The sequence below is a fragment of the Poecile atricapillus genome, chromosome 9, assembly GCF_030490865.1.
Source record: "Poecile atricapillus isolate bPoeAtr1 chromosome 9, bPoeAtr1.hap1, whole genome shotgun sequence".
NCBI lineage: Eukaryota > Metazoa > Chordata > Aves > Passeriformes > Paridae > Poecile > Poecile atricapillus.
The window spans coordinates 23,890,372-23,906,764 of record NC_081257.1 but is presented as its reverse complement, the minus strand read 5'-3'; the positions used below and the strand labels follow the sequence as shown (position 1 = coordinate 23,906,764).

General features: G+C 53.1%; 1 protein-coding gene across 4 annotated transcripts in view; it reads left to right on the top strand.

Annotated features, from left to right (window-relative positions):
• The window catches only part of SRGAP3 (SLIT-ROBO Rho GTPase activating protein 3), an 80,215-nt gene that overhangs the window by 52,744 nt on the left and 11,078 nt on the right, over window positions 1–16,393 (top strand). For 2 of the 4 annotated variants that reach the window (XM_058845417.1, XM_058845419.1), the window contains exons 6-15: window positions 345–473; window positions 5,386–5,607; window positions 6,069–6,170; window positions 6,376–6,573; window positions 7,797–7,881; window positions 8,417–8,444; window positions 12,587–12,689; window positions 14,688–14,748; window positions 15,152–15,229; window positions 16,239–16,373. In XM_058845417.1, the coding sequence (XP_058701400.1) occupies window positions 345–473; window positions 5,386–5,607; window positions 6,069–6,170; window positions 6,376–6,573; window positions 7,797–7,881; window positions 8,417–8,444; window positions 12,587–12,689; window positions 14,688–14,748; window positions 15,152–15,229; window positions 16,239–16,373 (1,141 nt within the window). Of the gene's footprint in view, window positions 1–344; window positions 474–5,385; window positions 5,608–6,068; window positions 6,171–6,375; window positions 6,574–7,796; window positions 7,882–8,416; window positions 8,445–12,586; window positions 12,690–13,987; window positions 14,019–14,687; window positions 14,749–15,151; window positions 15,230–16,238; window positions 16,374–16,393 lie in introns of those variants that run through there. The other 2 variants (XM_058845418.1, XR_009278315.1) reach the window with 2 other exon arrangements.

Sequence of the window (16,393 nt, the reverse complement as noted above, 5' to 3'; positions counted from 1 at the left end):
TACAGCTGCACACATCTGGAGCAAGTCCAAACATATGTCAGCATTTCCAGGGGGAAAATTTGGCCCTCTGGTTTTGACTGATGCCAAAATCCCCAGCAGCAGCTGTGCTCAGGGGCTCCAAGTATCTCTGAGCAGGATGCACTCATCATGGCTGGCTGACAGTGTGAGGGGTGTTCAGATGGGATCTCCTCCACCCTGGCAAGGTCCCTGTTTTCATACCACATACAAGTTTCACTAATTACCTCATCACACCCAGGCTGCAGGGTGCTGTGGGGCTCTGTGGCAGGAGAAACGGTGCCAGTACCATCCTGTTTGTGCTCTGACACTCCATTCTGCTTTTTCAGAGACAAGCCAAGTATTCTGAAAACAAGCTGAAGTGTACAAAAGCCAGGAATGACTACCTGCTGAACCTGGCAGCCACCAACGCAGCCGTCAGCAAATACTACATCCACGACGTCTCCGACCTCATCGACGTGAGTCCCACCCCTGTGCCCATCCAGCCCGGCTGAGCTCTCAATTGCACTCCTGTGTGCTGGGGAAGGGGTGTCTGGGGGGCTTTAGGACAGTCCTAACTGGGGCTGAAGATGTCCTGTGAATTGGATTTGCCTTGGGGTGAGCCAGGTGAGAGTGATGTTTCTCGGCCCATTGGTTAGTCTCTGAGACAGAAATCCTTCCTAAGGTCAGACACAGCCTTGGTTTTGGTGCTGAAGCAGAGGGGTTTTTTCTTTCTACTGCCTGGTGCCTCTGGTGGCAATTCAGCACCCGTGGCAGTGCTGTCCTGGCTGGGGAGGGTGCCTTGGGGTCTGTCCTGGTGCTCCTCGAAGGGAACAGCCTCAGGGCAGGAACTGCTGGAGGCAGGGTCATGGCAAGGACAGGGACTGAACACTGGTGACTCCTACAAACTGCTTTGAGATGATTCAAGCAAGGGATTTACCCAGAGAAGGGATTTCTGCTTCTTCCTTTAACAGGCATCCCACAGCGTGTAGATTGCACAGTACAGTTTCTTCCTGCTGGAGTTGCCTCAGTGAATGCATAAGTAGCTGAGCTTGAAGCACTGAGTTACCATCATTACCTAAATGTACCATTTAAAAAACTGCTTGAGTGTTTACCTCCTTTCCTAGCCCATTAGCATGTAGTTACACTTCTGAGAATTAATTAATGTCTGATGCAAAACCCCTGATGGCTTCAAGATTTTGATATATGATAAAATACTCTTCATTATGTCCCTTTTGTTCTCTTTATTATTGAAGATGTGTTAAAAAACAAGTAAGTTGATAGTGGAGACATTTGAATGGCAAGGCGTGAGAACACCTTGATTTATCTGAAGGCTTTCTGCTTTTGTGGTGTATATTCTCTCTTTCATTTAACTACTTTTTAAGCAAGAATGACTTACTTTTCTGGAGTTTTTTGAACTTTGATTTTCTAGAGAACTGCTGAGTTCCATTTTAGTTCTGTCTCTTTATATTATTCTTCCCAACTTTTATTTCCTCACTGACACTTCCACTAGAGTCAGCAGATGGCATTTCTCCTGCACTCCAGGAATCCCTTCAGGGACTTTTTGCTAAAGCATCTTTAACATGGAGCAAAGAAATTTCCCCAATTATAAATTCTGTTCACCAGAGAAACAAAATATTGGATGTGTGAGCTGAGCACAGGTGTCCTATATATTTTTATATATATGTGTGTATATATATATATATATATATATATATGTATGTGTCCTCAAAGGGAGAGGAGTTTATCTGGGCAGGCTTTTTTACAAGTTGGGTGTGTTTTGCAAGGGTGAGACAAGAAGGGCTTCAGCAGCTCCAGAGGAAAGGGATCCAGGTCATGGGGTGCCCATGGTGCTGGAGGGGTCTGTGCAGGGCAGCTGAGTCCATGGAGGGGGTGGATGGGAAGGGGCTCAGGGGGAGCAGAGCCCAGGGCAGCTCCAGGGCTGTGCTCCCGTGGCTCCTGCCGGCTCCTGCACCCTCCAGGGAACGGTGAGGGACGCACCAGGCTGGCTCTGGGGTGTGGAGAGGCGAGGGGCTCACATACCCTCCATCTCCAGCACAAACAGCCACGTGTGACTGCTGATTTCACACAGATGCAAACAGGACGCTGCAGCAGCCAATTTACCGGCGTTTCCCCCAGATCCCAGCTGCCACGGTGCCATCTCTTAGGCACAGCCTGGACATCACTTGTTCCCTGGGCATCCCTGCAGAGCAGTGGCTGGTGACAAAGCCGTGCTGGCCTCCTGCCCTGGCGAGGCAGAGGGCCCAGCTGCTCTGTGAGGGTTGGAGATCTCCAGGGCTGCGGCTTAAGGAGCGCTGGAAAGCCCAGCAGAGGAGCGTGAAGGGGCACAGCACCGGCTGCCCCTCTGTCTCCAGTGGCCTTGTTGTTTCCTCCTGGAAAGGAAAGGAAGAATATTGAGGCAGATCAAATCAGCCTTCGTCTGGCAGTGCACCATGGGGCTCCTCCTTGGATGACACGTGCATCAGTTTAAATGCCTGGGCTTGGCTCATTTCTGTCATTAACTGTGTGACCAAGTTAATCTTTTTGGCCACGTATGCAATGAGGAGATAAAGCTCCTTATCCATCCCTCTGGAGTTCTGTGGGAAATGGCTGCAAGACAGTTTGAGGTGGTCACATGAAAGATATCACTGGATTCAGTAGAGAAAATGGAACAGTCGGTGTCCATACGAACCAATCTGCTGAAACGTGTGCAGCCTCCTCTGAGTCCTGGAACAGCAACTTGCTTCCCTTCAGATTAGTGTTTGCCAGGAAAGGAGGGGAACTCTGAGGAAATTCAATGTTACATGGAACCATCAAATTGCTTGGTCCCTGGAAAAATTAGCTGAGTCAAATTAGGGAACCAGAACAGCAGTTCAAAGAGTTATGCTGAAAATCCTCAGTTAGCTTTACTGGCCTGGTTGAACAGGGCTTGGAGCAACCTGGGCTAGTGGAAGGTGTCCCTGTTCATGGCAGGGTAGTTGAAATTGGATAATCTTTAAGGTCTTTCCCAACACAAACCATTCTGGGATTCTGTGATTTACTCACCACACAGTACAGCTCTGGGATTTGCAGCAATGGCAAGAAAGTGCAGGCCAGAAATTAAAATAGTCATATAATTATTATATATTATGCATTTAATTAAAAATAATGTAGAATATTTTTTAAAAACCAGATAAAGTAAAAACGCAGAGAAGAGGGAACGGAGCAGAGCAAATGAGTTGGGCTCTTCATTTGCAGGCAGTGCTGGTCCTCTGGAGGCATTGCTGCTCTGCCTGGGAAGTGAAGGGGAGGCTTGCAGGGCACCCAGGTGTTACTCCAGGGTTCCACTTGCTCAGATGAGGCTCTCACGTGCAGGTTCAGCCTCTCAGATTACAGAGGGGCTGGAAGTTGCTGGAGCCACAGCACTGTGTGCGTTTCCCTCTCCCCGCAGCCCAGGAGTGCCCTGCTGCAGCTCTGGGGTGGGTGCTGGGAGGCACACAGCTCTTTGGCTGCTTCTGTGCTGTTCTGGCCAAACGTGCTTGCTTGAGCTCCAGGAGCTGGCTTGTTTCTCAAGCTGAACACTGGGGTATTTCCACCCCTTGCAGGGTGTTACCAGACGTGATGAATTAATGCTTGGGGAGCTCTGAGCTTGGCAGATGAAAGGCGCTGCAGAAGGGCTGGGGATTATTATTTGTGGTTCTAATTTATTTGCCATCAAAGGGATGAGAGGGCTGAGAAAATGCCATTTGTTCTGGGGCTTGGAGCGTCGGTTTGAAGTCTTTTTTTTCTTCCTTTTTCTTTTCCCCTCCCCATTGTGTGTTCCTCTGGGAATTGCGTGGAAGTCCCTGCTTCGTCTTTTCTTCTCTGGGCACCCGTGTGTGAAGCAGCCGGCGCGGTGCTGATCACCAGGGACTTCAAGGGCTGCAGTGTGTGCGGGAAGTGCCTGCCCTGGTTTTCAGGAGCAGCTGATTGCTGGGCACGGCAAATCACTGCCGGCTTCAGTGTGAGGCCAGCAACACAAGAAAGGAAACATTTCACATGGAATTTTCTCCTAAAAGCATCTGGCAATGCCCTGAGCCCCTCTCCTTGGCTTCTGTGGCATTCAGTGCTTTGCCTTGTAGTGGCTCAGTTTTGTGTGCTTTGGGAATTCCCACCCTTGAGCAGTGGCAGATATTGCCTCCTGGTTTTTTGTAGCCAAGTAGCTGTGATTTCAGGGGCTGGGGGAACACGGGTGAGGGCTGTGAAATGCTGGGGAATGCACAGTGCATTCCCAGGGTACAATGTTCAGCTGGTCATGGCAGGAGTGCTGGTCCTCCCCTGGGGTCCCAGCCCTGGTCCCTGCCCGTCTGTGTGGCAGCCCCTCGGCTGCACTGTCCCACCTCTGGGCTTCCTGTACATCCTGGAGTGGTGCAGATGTTCATGCTGAAACTCTCTCATGGCAGAAACTTGCAGTGCAAAACAATGTTTTGCCCCAAACAGCAAATGGAAATTCACCCCTTATCTTTTTTGTGTTGCTTGTTGATTTTTTCAAGGCAGGTCTGTGCCAGTCCATAACTGCCCATACTCTCAATTAATGTGATTAGAAACTAAATAGAAGCAGGATAAATGGAAGGCTGTGACAATTCAATAATTTTTACAAAATTCCTCATTATTGCACATGGGGCTTCAGAGTTTCTAGAGACGAGGGCTGGGAGCTGGCCCAGTGTAGTTTTGCTCCTGCTGGTTCCAGCAGAGGCTGCAGCAAGCACAGCCCTGCTGTGACGTGATCTGAGCTGAGCTGTGTCTCCTCACATCGGCTCCGAGCATGAGACGCCTTCTTGGCTTGGAGCTGCTTGTGGCACCAACTGAGATTTTGGATTTCACTTCACGTTTATCAATCTGAATTTCAGGAGGTGTTTCTTCATGGAAAGGGTTGTCAGACACTGGAATGGGCTGCCCAGGGAGGTGGTGGAGTTTCCATCCCTGGAGGCGTTCAAGGAATAGCCAGATGTGGCATTCAGTGCCCTGGGCTGGGTGACAAGGTGGGGATTGGTCACAGGTTGGACTTGCTCAGCTCTGATGGATCTTTCAGGGCAGCAAGTCCCTGTGCTGGTATGGCACTTGACATGCCAAATTCAGCTATAGTGAGGACGATGTTTAAAACCAGTTTTTTGTCTAAAATACAGTATTTTGGCAGCAATTAACTCCAAGTTTTATCATTTTCCCCAAGACAGACACGAGAGTGATCAGCAGCATGAGGAGCTGCTCCATGGTGGGAGGCAGGCAGCTGTGCAGGGACAGAGCAGGATGTGCACACACTGCAGGGCACGGTGTCCACTGCCACGCCTTGCTTCAACATCCATCTGCGCTTGAGAACCTTGAGCAGTGGTTTGGGACTGTTTGTGTGACCAGGCCCCCCTTTGTGTTTCTCAGTGCTGTGATCTGGGATTCCATGCCAGCCTTGCTCGGACCTTCAGGACGTACCTGTCTGCTGAGTACAACCTGGAAACGTCCCGCCACGAGGGCCTGGACATCATCGAGAACGCTGTGGACAACCTGGACGCACGGAGCGACAAGCACACCATCATGGACATGTGCAACCAGGTCTTCTGCCCGCCGCTGAAGTTCGAGTTCCAGCCACACATGGGGGATGAGGTAACGTGCTCACCTGTGGGGCTGCAGAGGGGCCCGGCCTGGCCCTCCCCATGACCATGTTCCATCAGGAACATGGAATTGTTCCTGACTCCTTACCCCTCTCGGCTGCCTTCACTCACTGCTCTTTGTGTTTCCTTTCCTAATGAGACTCTTGGCTCGTTAGGGCTCCTCCTTTCAGGCTGCCTCTTGCTCCGTGTCTCTCCCAATTAGGGAGCCCACGGTTCAGCTCTCTCTGCCCCACAGATCTGCACAGGGGAGCTGTGATTAACCTGCTGTAATTGGGAGATGGCCGAGTGCAAATCACTCAGTGCTGGCCCAGCTCCAGGGCACTGCTGATGGGACACACGGCAACACAACCTCTCTGGAGGCTGCCAGGAGCTCGTGGGGGCTGGAGGGAATTGCGTGGGTGTGGAAATGCGTGTCTGGACCGTGTATGACCTGTGGAATGTCTCCTGTCCCAGGTGTGCCAGGTGAGCGCCCAGCAGCCTGTGCAGACCGAGCTGCTGATGCGGTACCACCAGCTGCAATCTCGGCTGGCCACCCTCAAGATAGAGAATGAAGAGGTAAGGGGTCAGGTCTGTGGGCAGAGCTGCTGAGCCTTGTTCCTCTGGAGGTTTCCTGGTGTGCTCAGGTGTGGAGCCCCTCCTGTGGCAGGGCTGGAGGTGCCCACAGACCGCAGCCAGTGCTGGCTCAGGAGCTGCCTGTTGAGTGGCTGGCTCAAGATGGGTCCTTTTCCCAGTCAAACCCACGCTGTCCTGTTTCTGGTAGGTACGGAAAACGCTGGATGCCACAATGCAGACCTTGCAGGACATGCTGACAGTGGAAGATTTTGATGTTTCAGATGCCTTCCAGCACAGCCGCTCCACTGAGTCAGTCAAATCAGCTGCATCAGAGACCTACATGAGCAAAATCAACATTGCCAAGAGGAGAGCCAACCAGCAGGAGACTGAAATGTTCTATTTCACTGTGAGTCTCAGCTCAGGCCATACAGGACATGAAGCATTAATTGCCAGGGCTGAGGCCCAGTTAAGTGCTCATTAGTGAAGAGCAAGAACCAATTCAGTCTCTTTAAGTACTTGTCTTCTGTCACATTTGGGTCTGGAATGCATTTCAGTGGCAGGGCACTACATAGGGACTGACAGTCCAGTGCCTGCCTTGTTTTTCTCTTTGAGGGAACAACTGGAGCAGCCAGATGAGATTGAAAACTTACTGAGTGGAGTAGGAGAGGCACAGAGCAGGACACAGACTCCAGATGGCCTCACCATGGGCCACCAGCCAGGGTCCCTTCAGGAAGGCCTTCAGGACTGTGAGCTAGGAGCCAAGTCTTCTTCTCTAGCCTGTACAGCTTAAATTTGCCCTTGGCCCACGATGAGCTGAAGCCACTCATGTGCCAAGGAAGGCACAGAAGCTGGGCTGTGGTGTGTGTGCCTGCCCCGCAGCTCCCATGCTGCACTCCTGGGCAGAGCTCAGGTCTGTGTTCTGGTACCTGAAATACAGGCAACAGGCATGAGTTCACCAGAAATCTCCCTCATTTCATGTGCTCATAGCCTATGGTAAACAGCTTCTTGTGCTCTATCACATATGCATAGAAGAGCTTCTACTTTCTCTTAAAAATATTATTGTAAATTGGGAGGGAAATTGCAATTTTTGTTTGGAATTGTGCTTGGGATTATTTTAATGGTTTTTGCAGAGATTTGATCTTTCCCATTCTCTGTCTTCTGTTTTCCATCTCCTGTCTCCCTCTCTGCTCTGCTCTGTGTAATGCCTTGCTCTGGAGTGTTCCTGGGTGTCCACAGGCTCACTGTGGGATGGGCAGTTGTTCTGCACAGTGTCACCTGCTGCGTGGAGCACCTGGCAGTCCCTGCCTGGGAGGGCTCAGGCACTGGGAGTTCTTGCTTGGCTTTGTTGGTTTGCACAGAGGCAAAGCCTTGGCAGTGCAGGGAAAGCCTCTTTGATTTCCTAGGCCATTCCCAGAAGCCTGACAAAAGAAAGCCAGCTTTGAACTCTTTGTCTCTCCCTGCGTTCCCAGGCAGGAGGGGCAGCTCCAAGGAGACCAGGCTAATGAGACCATCAGGGCAGTGGCTGGGGCAGGGAGAAGTGATTGGACCCTGCTGATCCCTGTGGTGCAGCAGTGAATGTCCGTCAGGGGCTGCGGTGCTTAACCCACCCTGTGTGCTCTTTAATTCCAGAAATTTAAGGAGTATCTGAATGGCAGTAACCTCATCACAAAGCTCCAGGCTAAACACGACCTGCTGAAGCAAACTCTGGGAGAAGGTGAGTTGGGGTCAGGTCCGGGGAGGATTCTCCAGTCACCTGAGAGGGTTTAAACCATGTGTCATCTGTCAGCCTCACCTGTGTGTGTTCTCCTGATGGTTCTGTGCCTGGCTGCTGCTGCTCAGGCTAACCAGTGACTTGCAAAATCATGATTTCCTTGGATTACTCTTCCCGCTTTTCTTTGGCAGTGCACATAGAGAAATCTCTTTGAATCTGATACTGTGTGCTGAAGTGCTGGGTTACTTCTCCAGCAGCAGAGATTGCCACTGACTCCCACCCTCTGCCGCTTTTCTTCCTCTCCCTCTTCTCCCCTAGAAGATTCTAATCTTCTCCCTCTAGATTTCTAATCTGTCTTTTAATGGTGGGGGCACCAGGTGGGCATCTCTCCTCCCCAAATGCAGCTTCTCTCTGCCATAAGCAATTCCTTGGGGTGTAGGAACCAGCAGTGGGGGTGTGAGCAGCTGCACAGCTGTGCTCTGCAGTCCTTTGGTGGTGGCTGATGTGGAGGGATGACGGGAACTTGTGTTTCTTACAGGTGAAAGAGCTGAGTGTGGAACAACCAGGTGAGCACGTTCTTCCCCTTGCTTGCTCCTGGGGAGGGCTGGTGCTGGCAGGAGGGGCTGTGGGAAGGGGGGTTTGCTTTGCTACTGGTGCAGCTCGGTGGGGTTCAGTTACCCACCCCCAGCCCCCCTGTGCCACACATCCTGCTTCCCAGCTGCATGGCCTGGAGTGCTGGGGTCGGGGGGATGGCAAGCAGCCCTTGGTTCTGCTGCAGTGTGGTTTCTGGCTGGCTGGCTCTGATGTGCCTGGATGTGCTTTGTCAGCACGGTGCAGTGCCCTGGAGTGTAGCTGAGATGGGGTTGTGTTCAGTCAGGGTGACACGAGGGTGCCCACTCACTCCCTGCCATCCCTCTTCCTTTGAGGACTTCAGTATGTCCCTGAAATCCTGTCCCAGCTCTGGCTGCTTTACCTTTGAGTGCAGAGCACACCTGGATCACAGACTTCATCCCTCTGCTGCAGGAGCTAGGGCTGGGGTAGATGTGACCGAGAGGAGGCTTTGATCCGTGTCCAGCCCGTGAAGCAGCTCCACAGAGCTCCAGTGGCTCACGAGGAGTGTGCTGGTGTTCTGACAGAGAGACCAGGCCAGCAAGGCCTCCAGCAGCTCCCTGGAACATGCACAGCCTCTCTGTGTGTGAGCTTGTTCCAGCCTTGTTTGTGTTTGATAAAATAAAGCTCCGTTCCCTGTTAGAGGTGGTGAAGCAGATGGTGCAGCCTGGGCAGCCTTGCCAGGCAGGAAGGAGGCGCCTCAGGCCGCCGGCACCAGGCCGAGGGCGTCAGGGCAGGCCCCGAGGCTCTGCCAGGACAGAGAGGGACCTGCAGAGAGCAGGGGCTGTGCTCCTGTGTGGTGTGGGACACTCCAGGGACAGAGAGGGACCTGCAGAGAGCAGGGGCTGTGCTCCTGTGTGGTGTGGGACACTCCAGGGACAGAGAGGGACCTGCAGAGAGCAGGGGCTGTGCTCCTGTGTGGTGTGGGACACTCCAGGGACAGAGAGGGACCTGCAGAGAGCAGGGGCTGTGCTCCTGTGTGGTGTGGGACACTCCAGGGACAGAGAGGGACCTGCAGAGAGCAGGGGCTGTGCTCCTGTGTGGTGTGGGGCACTCCAGGGACAGAGAGGGATGTTCAGAGAGCAGGGGCTGTGCTCCTGTGAGGTGTGGGACACTCCAGGGACAGAGAAGGATGTTCAGAGAGCAGGGGCTGTGCTCCTGTGTGGTGTGGGACACTCTGAGGACAGAGGGGGACCTGCAGAGAGCAGGGGCTGTGCTCCTGTGTGGTGTGGGACACTCCAGGGACAGAGAGGGATGTTCAGAGAGCAGGGGCTGTGCTCCTGTGTGGTGTGGGACACTCTGAGGACAGAGGGGGATGTTCAGAGAGCAGGGGCTGTGCTCCTGTGTGGTGTGGGACACTCCAGGGACAGAGAGGGATGTTCAGAGAGCAGGGGCTGTGCTCCTGTGTGGTGTGGGACACTCCAGAGACAGAGAGGGATGTTCAGAGAGCAGGGGCTGTGCTCCTGTGTGGTGTGGGACACTCTGAGGACAGAGAGGGATGTTCAGAGAGCAGGGGCTGTGCTCCTGTGTGGTGTGGGACACTCTGAGGACAGAGAGGGATGTTCAGAGAGCAGGGGCTGTGCTCCTGTGTGGTGTGGGACACTCCAGGGACAGAGAGGGATGTTCAGAGAGCAGGGGCTGTGCTCCTGTGTGGTGTGGGACACTCCAGGGACAGAGAGGGACCTGCAGAGAGCAGGGGCTGTGCTCCTGTGTGGTGTGGGGCACTCTGAGGACAGAGAGGGATGTTCAGAGAGCAGGGGCTGTGCTCCTGTGTGGTGTGGGGCACTCTGAGGACAGAGAGGGATGTTCAGAGAGCAGGGGCTGTGCTCCTGTGTGGTGTGGGACACTCCAGGGACAGAGGGGGACCTGCAGAGAGCAGGGGCTGTGCTCCTGTGTGGTGTGGGACACTCCAGAGACAGAGAGGGATGTTCAGAGAGCAGGGGCTGTGCTCCTGTGTGGTGTGGGACACTCTGAGGACAGAGAGGGATGTTCAGAGAGCAGGGGCTGTGCTCCTGTGTGGTGTGGGACACTCTGAGGACAGAGAGGGATGTTCAGAGAGCAGGGGCTGTGCTCCTGTGTGGTGTGGGGCACTCCAGGGACAGAGGGGGATGTTCAGAGAGCAGGGGCTGTGCTCCTGTGTGGTGTGGGACACTCCAGGGACAGAGAGGGATGTTCAGAGAGCAGGGGCTGTGCTCCTGTGTGGTGTGGGACATTCCAGGGACAGAGAGGGATGTTCAGAGAGCAGGGGCTGTGCTCCTGTGTGGTGTGGGACACTCCAGAGACAGAGAGGGATGTTCAGAGAGCAGGGGCTGTGCTCCTGTGTGGTGTGGGACACTCTGAGGACAGAGAGGGATGTTCAGAGAGCAGGGGCTGTGCTCCTGTGTGGTGTGGGGCACTCCAGGGACAGAGGGGGATGTTCAGAGAGCAGGGGCTGTGCTCCTGTGTGGTGTGGGACACTCCAGGGACAGAGGGGGATGTTCAGAGAGCAGGGGCTGTGCTCCTGTGTGGTGTGGGACACTCCAGGGACAGAGGGGGATGTTCAGAGAGCAGGGGCTGTGCTCCTGTGTGGTGTGGGGAACTCTGAGGACAGAGAGGGATGTTCAGAGAGCAGGGGCTGTGCTCCTGTGTGGTGTGGGGCACTCTGAGGACAGAGAGGGACCTGCAGAGAGCAGGGGCTGTGCTCCTGTGAGGTGTGGGGCACTCTGAGGACAGAGGGGGATGTTCAGAGAGCAGGGGCTGTGCTCCTGTGTGGTGTGGGACACTCCAGGGACAGAGGGGGATGTTCAGAGAGCAGGGGCTGTGCTCCTGTGTGGTGTGGGACACTCCAGGGACAGAGGGGGATGTTCAGAGAGCAGGGGCTGTGCTCCTGTGTGGTGTGGGACACTCCAGGGACAGAGGGGGATGTTCAGAGAGCAGGGGCTGTGCTCCTGTGTGGTGTGGGGAACTCTGAGGACAGAGAGGGATGTTCAGAGAGCAGGGGCTGTGCTCCTGTGTGGTGTGGGACACTCCAGGGACAGAGAGGGATGTTCAGAGAGCAGGGGCTGTGCTCCTGTGCAGTTTGGGGCACTCTGAGGAGCTGGCCATGGCCCTGCTCTCTGCCACATCAGCTGTCACGGCTGTCACTGGTGCCTCTGGTCACAGAGCTTCCCTGACACCCCGGGGGTGAGTGCAGGGTGCTGTCTGGGGGCTGCAGACATGGTCCCTGCCGTGTGTGGGGCAGGGCTGGGTGCCCCAAGGGGCAGCAGTCACCTCTGCCCCTCAGTTACACTCCAAGGAATGGCTGGAAGCTGTAGGAGTGTGGAGTCAAGTTGCTTAGTTAGAGGCATCTGATTAGGGAGCCAGCAGACCCCTGCTGTCCCCTCTGCACCGAGCTCTGTGTGAAGTGTCCGTGTCCATGTCCATTCTGTGAGAACTCTGCATCCCAGCACCCAGTTTTGTGGGTGTTTGCAGCTGTGCTTGCGGCAGAGGGCAGGGCAGAAATCTGTTTGGGATTTTGTGGTGTTTTTCTAGAGCTAGACACTGAATGTCCTTCATTATCTAGAGGAATTGGACTGGGAATAGCATTAATGAAAGTAGCCTTCCAGGGTCCTCAGTACTGCACTGAAACCTGTCAGAGGCTTCTCTGGCTTCTTCATCACTAGCAGTGGGAGGGTCATCCCCATCCCTGGGATTCCAAACAGGAGTTAGGTACAGGAGGGTGGAGGTGTTCCCACTGTCCTCATTCTGGCCTCTCTCTGTGAGCAGAACAAAATCTGTTTAGGAACGAACAGGAATACCCCAGTGTTTTCTGGGGTGGCTGTGGTTTATTTTGGATATATCTCCTCTCCTCCAAGCTGCTCTTGGTGCCTCTTCAGGCTGAGGGAGTGCTGAGCTGGAGGTGGGAGGCAGGAGTTAACTCCAGCTGACCACCAATGCCGTTGGTTTCCTGCTGGAGTGGTGTCTGTGTGGGACACACCAGTGAGAGTGGCTGCACGTGAAATCCTCACAGAGGGACTTTTCTGTTTGATTTCTTATTTTCAGTTATAACCTGTGAGATCTCACCCTGTCATTGCATTTATGTTGGTGTTCTGTTGATTTATTTTGTTCCATTTTCTCCCAGGCCCCCATGTCTTCCCCCTAAGCCACAGAAAATGAGGAGACCTAGGCCTCTCTCAGTCTATAATCATAAGCTCTTTAACGGCAATATGGAAACATTCATTAAGGTACTTGCTGGCTTGCAGGAGTGTCTGTGAATGCTGGGAATGGAATGGTGGCTTTCCTGTCCTGGCTGCTTGCCATCCTCAGGGGGTCCCCGTGGCTCATGTGCACCCAGCTGGTGTGGCCAGCACGGCTTTGCCTCGGTGATGATTTCTCTCCGTAGCTGCCCTCGTGCGTTCCTGGTGTCCCTGTCCCATCAGCTTGGTGCTCCAGACCCCACCCGTGGAGTATGTGCACCCACGTGCAGTGAGGCAGTCCTGGATGAGTGTCCTCATTGTCCTGCTGCTCCTACCCATCCTGAGAAGAAAGATTACACAAGCTCAGCCCAGCCCTCAAAGGAGCAACAGACACACCCCCCTTACTCTTTTCTACATGATGGAATGGAAATGGGACCACATTTTGGTGGTCATCCAAAGAGATGGAGAAGGAAGATACAGTGACCCCAGAAAGTGTCTCCCACTTTCAAGGACTGCCAGCCTGGGGTAGAAATGCTGTTGTATGTGTGGCTGTGTTGGAGGGCAGACAGGTGATCCTCAGCCTGGCACACAAATCCATCCGTAAGGACCAGCCCAGCTGGCTCATCCCCTGCCAGCCACTGCCAGGTGCTGTCCTGTAATCCTGCTCTGGAGAAAGCTTCAGTGAGAACACTTTAGGAAGCACTAAAGACAAACTGTTGGATTAGGTGTCTAATAGGCATCATCTGGCTGGGGTTTATTCCCTCAGCTCAGCCCTAAGCCCGAGGGCAGTGTCTGTACACAGCGCCAGCACGGAGAGTGCTGGCCCTGCTGGCAAAGCCTGTAATCCCATTAGGATTTGTGATTACTCCTGACTTAAACTGGTTTTTAAAAAAGTGATGCTCATTAAATCCCAGCCTGTTCAGCACTGAGAAGGAGGAATTACCTGCTCCAGAAATCTATCTGCCCAGGAGTGTCCCGTGCTAGCAGAGACCCCTTGGGGTGTGCAGCCTCACAGGCAGCTGGGCCATTGCTGGCTGCCCAGTGCCCCCCTCAGAGCCTGTGCCCCAGGCAGGGTCTGTCCCTGTCCTGGGGCTCCTGGGAACGCCAGGGGTTCAGACAGGGAGGAATCCGAGAGGCTGTCGCTGCAGGCCACCAGGCTGGGGTGCAGCGTGTGCCGAAGGGGTTTGGGAAGGAGGGGACAGCCCAAAGGCCTGTGTTGGCCCTCGCTAAGCTGCCATTGCATTTGAGCGTTCATGGCCTCCCAAGGAGATGCTTACCTCTAACTGAACTTATCCCTGCTTAATCTGTTCTCTTTTTTCCACTCTGCTGCTCTTTTGTGTGCTCAGAGGAAGGAGGAATGCGCGAACGAGGAATCAGGTATTTACTGGAGGCCCATCTACGAGATGGAGGGAATTGCCCAGAGATGCCACTGTGCTCTGCTGGAAGAACAACCAGAATCCCAAAGAGAAATGTGTCTGCTTGGGCTGTCAGACATGGCCCGTGTCTGGCTTGAGCTTTTGCCACAAGGGGCCTGGGGGGAAGCCAGAACTCACCACTGGTTCAGACTCAGGCACTTCACTCCATACACAGTGGTGTTCGTTGGGTTTTTTAGCACCTGCTGACAATGGCTCTATCCTTTGGTGGAAATACTGTTATAAGCTGTATTATAGGAATACAGCTTTATTATAGGAAGCTTATTCCATTAGCCAGGAATAGCACAAGTTTTATTTCAGCTCAGCATTCCACCTTTGGGGTGGAATAGCTGTGATCCCTCATGGCAGTCTCCTGTCTGAGCCAGACAGGGAGCAGCAATGTTTCACACACCTTAGTGACGGCTTTCTTGTGCGTTTTTGGCTGCACACAGTATCCTCAGCGCATTCGATGGCTCTGTGTTTGTAACACCTCCTTTCCCTGCCTGTCCTCTTACTAAACTCCACACCACTAATTTTCAAATCTCTGGTTTTACAATCTTTAATGCATTTCCCATGGTCTATTTGTTAGCAACAAACCAGTAATTTTTTGTCTTCTTCCTTTCCTTTCCTGAAGGATTCAGGACAGGCCATTCCACTTGTTGTAGAAAGCTGCATCCGCTACATCAATCTGTATGGTAAGTTGGCTCCGTACAGCCACAGAAACCTGCCAAGGAGAAAAGGACTTGAGTGAGCAGTGAGAGCCAGCAGAGATTCCCAGGGCTGCCTGCAGTCCATTCTCCATGGGCTGGGGTTAGAATTCCCATGGCAATGGCTGTGGGGCAGCATTGGATGACTGGCAGATGGTGAGGTTTTATTAGCACATGCCCGGGTTAAATTGTTCACTCAGGCCATGAGCCCTTTCAGCACCTTGATCTGGGGGCCTTGGTTGGAGAACATGAGCAGAAGTGAGGTGCAGCAGGCTGTCCCTGCTTGGTCCAAGCCTGTCTGGTGCATCAACTCCTGGGGTTCTGCTGTTTTTACCTGCAGGTATTGCCCAGCAGTTCCAGAAATCTCTCCTAAAGCATTATTCTCTTCCAGGCCTCCAGCAACAGGGCATCTTCAGAGTCCCTGGCTCCCAGGTGGAAGTCAATGACATCAAGAACTCGTTTGAGAGAGGTGTGTAGCTGGGGTGAGCAGGTACAGCAGGATGTCCTGCCTGAGCAGGGATCCTTGGTGGGAGGTGCTGTGTGCTGGGTGCATTAGCCATGGTGTAAAGCCTGTGGTAAAGCCATTTCTGCTATGAGACACAAGCAGGTTTTATCCCTTCTGGGTTTCTCAGTGTCATGTCTCTGGCAGTAGCGAGGAGTCACCCAGGGAAGGAGTATGAGAAGTAGGGGTATGTGCAGAGGTCTTTTCCACGGTCATTAAATCACAAAAGCATAAAAGAGTTTGCTAGGAATCCTTGATTCCTGCAGCAGTCTGCCAAGGGAGGTGCAGCATTCCCCCCTGGACCTGGTGCCAGGGCTGGCTGTGGAGGTCTCACCAGTGAATCCGTTGGGAAAATCACTCAGGATGCCAGGCCAGTGAGAAAGGGAAAGCAGCCCTGAGTGGAGGGGAGCTGTGACAGGGACAGTCCTGCTGGGAATAGTGACCCTTAATCCTTCAGCAGCATTGGAAGGATCAGGATGAAGGTGGATGGGCCAATGGATAAGGCAGTGTTAGGATTGTCAAAGGGTAGAGGATTTGCACATCAAATTTAAGATTAATTAGTATCCAAATCTTGGGGGCACTGAGATCCTTTCACAGATTTAAGTCAGTACAGAGCTATCCAGAACCACTGGGTCCATTCCAGAGGTGCAGTTGTATCCTCCAGCCAAGCCTGTCCTCTCAGGCTCTCACTCACTGTTGTTCAGACCTCCTCAGCTTTCCGGGCTGGTGCTGGAAATGGAAAAAATGAGCTGGGCTGGAAATGGTGAAGGAGAAACAACAAATACCATCCTTGTCCTCAGGAAAGGTTTGAAATCCTCCAGTAAAACTGGTTTTCAGGAAAAATCAGCATTGCAAGTTGCACATGAGGAGGGTTTCTGAACCCTGGGAAATTTGGGTATTCCACTAAACGAGGAAAACCACTTGTGTTAGTCCAGCTTGATGGTGATGATGCATACAAAACCTTTTCTCTGGGCAGGTGAAGACCCCCTTGCTGATGATCAGAATGAAAGAGACATTAACTCAGTGGCTGGAGTCTTGAAGCTGTATTTCCGAGGACTGGAAAACCCCCTCTTTCCTAAGGAAAGGTTTCAAGATTTGATATCTACTATAAGTAAGTACATGTGGCAGCTC